Here is a 4,233-nt window from a genome sequence, read left to right as displayed (position 1 = left end):
TCTCGGAGGGCGAAGGCAAGTCTTGAGGCGGAAGTTTAGGGAAAGGGAATTCCAGGAGGGTTGCAATAGGAGGCAAAGAGCATGCCATGGCTGTCTATGGTGGCAGGTTTAGTATATGAGCATACAGATACAACAAATAAGGTGAAATAAGCGGTGTGAATAGTCAAAGAGAAAGGGGGTTAAAGAAAAACAAAGAATAGTGATTATAAATTGTGGAATCCAAGAAAAAAAGGGGAAGATAATGTGACCTAAAAGCTCGACCTCGGGGCAATATGCTGAAAATTTCCGCAATTGACACTGTTTCTCCGTATTGTAAAATGCTGTAAATAAATAAAAAAGCGTCGGAAGTTTCATTTAAAAAGGACCCTTTAATTTCGATTGGTCGGCCGTTTGCCAAGCTATAATTCTACTGAGCTAATCCAATAAATCCCTCGTCATCAAGGATCTGGTATGTATTTCGTCAACCACACTGAAGCGTCGATATTCCCTAATCAACCGTGACATCAGCGTCCGAGAGAGAAAAGTGCAGTGTCCGGGAGAGCGGGCCTTCGACGTTGCTGATATGTCTTAACGGGACGATGGATTTCACCTGGATGGAAATGTACTGTTATCGAAATGGTATTGAAACTCAGAGTGATGATGCAAAGAGGCACGAATGGCATGAGTGGCATAGAAATTTAATCACTTTAAAGTACCCAGTTGGATGGAACTTTTGGAACATGAAACAGGAAAAACAAAACGTTTGTTTGTTTGTGACCTTGTAGTCAGCTTATGGAATATAGGTTTTGTGGGCGCGTGAGTTGGGTTTCATGTGAGAGAGATGATTTTCGGATAGATCAGAGTTTATGTCGAAGCGAACAAAGTCCGGGCTTGGCCAGTTCTTATGTGCAATTAGGTGCTGTCACAACTCCTGCTCCCTAGCCTTCGGTAAACAGGGGGGGGGGGGTTGAGCGACTATTTTTGCAAAATAGACCATTATATGGGAGTTTCGAAAATATAGGAGAGCTTGTGCTTTAGGGGCAGTCTAGTAGTGGCAGATCTACTTGAAAACAATACACAGTAGGTACGCTATACCCACTAACCTATCGTTCCCCTAATATATTTTTGCCATTTTGAGATAAGCTGGGTATGTACAAGTTAATTATACATGGGGACCCTAATCCTGTGCAATATGATTCTATTAATAGCAAATAGAGTACACAGCCCTTTCCTCTGAATATCCGAAATAAGGGATGGAGTGGAGTCAATTTTGTCAATGAAAATGATATAATTGCGAAGAGGTATATTTATATAGAGGAGTTTGCTTGTGGCTCCTCTCTTTCAGCCAATTGGCAATATCTGCCAAGTAGTCCTCCAAAAATACCTGATGCAATTAGCAAGCATGACCCGACTCAGCTTTGGAGGACGCATCCCAAGCGAACACCTATATTCCAGAGGGCCTTTTTAGTTGAGGTATAGAAAATTTGGGACATTTTTCCTTTGCCAACTCCACTAATAAATTCCTCTAGTTTTTCTTATTATCTGGAATTGAGTGAATTATAAATATCGGATTAGCCACGCATTACTGTATGCTTTTGTGACAATTTTGAGATAGATCAGCGGGTATGTTAAGAATTACTGGGATCGTCACAAAGAACCCGTGTACTGTGCCATTTATTGATCTCCAATGAAAAGGTGTACGACATTTCGCAGTGACGTCTACGCTCAGCAGATGGCCTTTTTTTTTGTTCTCGCTCTTTCTTCCTGTTCCTCCACGTTTTACATCCAAAAAGCTGCCAAAATCTTGCTAGGTAATTATATCGCCCCATTATACATCGCATTAGTAACAAGCGCTCACAACCATTTTCTCCAGACTATTGCTACTATCGTTATACATAAAATGACAGAATTTCATGGTAATTATCTATAAAATGTCAAACATGTCATGGAGTATGGAATTGTACGATAACCTTTCTCCATCCAGTGCGCTCTCTAGAATACTACCGTAGCCGCGAAGAGGCTGCTCGCTGTTTCGAAGACGATCTTGAGTTTTGTCCAAGCCTTACACCCGATGAATTTGCCCAATTGCGCCGTCAGCTCTCGGAGCGAGTTCAATCACTGACCCCTCTTACCTCTCCCACTATATCCGCCAGCACATATTCTACGCCACGTAGCTCTCCTCGCAAAGCCATTCCAATAGTAGATCCCAACAATCGCACACCTGTCACCCTCCCTCCCCCACCTTCAAAACAAGCCGCATCCTCCTATTATTTAGGACCCAATACGAATAGCGTTCATATCTCCGTGCGATAAAGGCTGTAATTGTTATCTTGGTTTATTTATTGTCTCTGTTTTTTTTTTTTTCTTCCTTTCTCTCTATAACATCTGTTTAAAATACTATATGTTTTTTATATATTCTGTATTATCAGAAGAGTATTTTTTCATAAGCTTTTTTCCTCCAATATTTCAGCTCTTCGGTTTATTATCACATTGAAATATAAATGTTTTTGATTTTCTTGTAATCTTATCACCGCTTTTAGCATTAAAATCATCTAGCTATCTTCTATGTGAACAGTAGACATTCTCCACACCTAATAGCGAATGTGAATAAAGTGCTATTTCAGGCTTAGTCACATTAATGTGATGTGCATAAATGCAAAGGATATCAATTTTTAACTATAGCTTTGAATTGCAACCGAAGTAAAACCTTTCAACAAGGGATATTGAGTACAATACAGACGTAGGGTATATGGCATCGCTTTAGTAATCCTACCTATGCTCACTCTCATGCAATGATGTGAAATATATATGATCATAACAGCATGTACCAAATCCATAGAAAAATTGCCTGTTTACAACCAAAGGTTGTCTATGCCAACATTTGCGCGGGTACTTCCTCTCTTAGAGTTCGAAGGGGACACCTTGATTGATGAGCCCAGTATCCGCATCTATTGTTTGAACTGTATTTCATTTAACTATGAAGATTAGCTCTAGTTTATCGGGTGAGAGAATTTCGCATGCTAGCACTTACCATCTGGGTTTTTCCAGAATCTGAGTCTGTAGTTCAGCTTTTATTATTACTTTTACCCTGACAACTTACCCAACAAGGGATATCCGATCATACGGCCTTGGGGGAAATCTTTGCGTTACATTCACCGGTGGATTGATCCTGAACTACTAAAGAAATCTGCATTGAAAATGTTTCCACACTATAGATATGCATAGATTTCATGTACCGGACTTCTTTAAATTTGGTGATTACTTCTTGTTATATTATATTCTGGATAATCATCCCTCTTCGATTATTGTTTTAACTCTTCGTTTCCAACTCGCCGATACACTTGAAGCCATTGAAGAGCTGAGAAATAAAACCGCAATAAAAACACACTATCTGAATGCTATTAAACTCTCTTTCATAATCATCTAACCTTGAATGTGTTCCAGACCATATCGCAATATAGGATTGTGGTGAATTCCATAGGCCGCCTCATACTTCGTAATATCGGAAGAGTTGCTCGTAGCTTTAAAAATGCGATTGATTTTACCCAAGGTCTGTTGTCGAAGGCTTTGGGTCATATCCAGAAGTTAAATGTGCCAATCTTTTCCACACTGTCACTGCACATTCAGTTTATATTACAATTCTCAGTCCCGTTCGTTAATCTGAACTATTCTTCGTGAAGCTTTAAGATAATTGGGGTGAGAGGCGAAAGCATATGGAAATTCAAAAGTTTGGCTCAAAGAAAACTTTGTGTTCTCGTTTTCTTTTAAGCTACAATCTTCTATTGAAAACGACTTTCTAGTTAAAGAGGTAGCCTTTTACGTTAAATGCGTCTAGGTACCGCCACTGGTTAATGTTGGAATACGAAAAGAAATATAAAATGAAGAGTTTGTCAAGTGAATATACAAAACTAGTGATCAAACAAAATTACCTCACAATAAATGATCCTAGAAATTCTAGCGTGAACAGATAATAGAGATAGAAGAGGTGCCGAAGAAAAACAAATAGACAAAAGGAAAAGTGTGGACGCTGTGGGGATTGAACCCACGGCCTTCTGCATTTTTGCGATGATTGCAAAGCAGATGTGATACCACTACACCAAACGCCCTGAACTCCGATATCCTGAATGATTAGGAGCGTGAAGAATCGCAACCAGCAAAAGGGTGCTTATCCCAAATATCCTGTACTGCTTTTTTTGATCAATAGTGAGAAGGTGATAAACGTGAAGTAAGGGAATAAAGAGTAGAAGCCCAAAA

The 4,233-nt window shown here is 39.5% G+C and overlaps 1 protein-coding gene and 1 non-coding gene across 2 annotated transcripts; one reads left to right on the top strand and one right to left on the bottom strand.

Annotated features, from left to right (window-relative positions):
- Positions 1-1,879: 1,879 nt before the first annotated feature.
- Positions 1,880-2,292, top strand: VTP21DRAFT_3512 (uncharacterized protein; the record flags this gene model as incomplete). Its single annotated transcript, XM_069393823.1, has 2 exons — positions 1,880-1,895; positions 1,964-2,292. 2 exons carry the CDS (start codon positions 1,880-1,882, stop codon positions 2,290-2,292), a joined length of 345 nt encoding a protein of 114 aa, XP_069249515.1.
- Positions 2,293-4,000: 1,708 nt separating this feature from the next.
- On the bottom strand, positions 4,001-4,085 carry VTP21DRAFT_t196. The gene has a single exon. It is a non-coding gene; the product is annotated as a tRNA-Ala (tRNA).
- Between the last annotated feature and the right edge of the window lie 148 nt (positions 4,086-4,233).

This window comes from Calcarisporiella thermophila (assembly GCF_041956535.1).
Source record: "Calcarisporiella thermophila strain CBS 279.70 unplaced genomic scaffold VTP21scaffold_17, whole genome shotgun sequence".
NCBI lineage: Eukaryota > Fungi > Calcarisporiellomycota > Calcarisporiellomycetes > Calcarisporiellales > Calcarisporiellaceae > Calcarisporiella > Calcarisporiella thermophila.
Note: the sequence above shows the minus strand (reverse complement) of the source record. Positions and strands in the feature narration are given on the sequence as shown.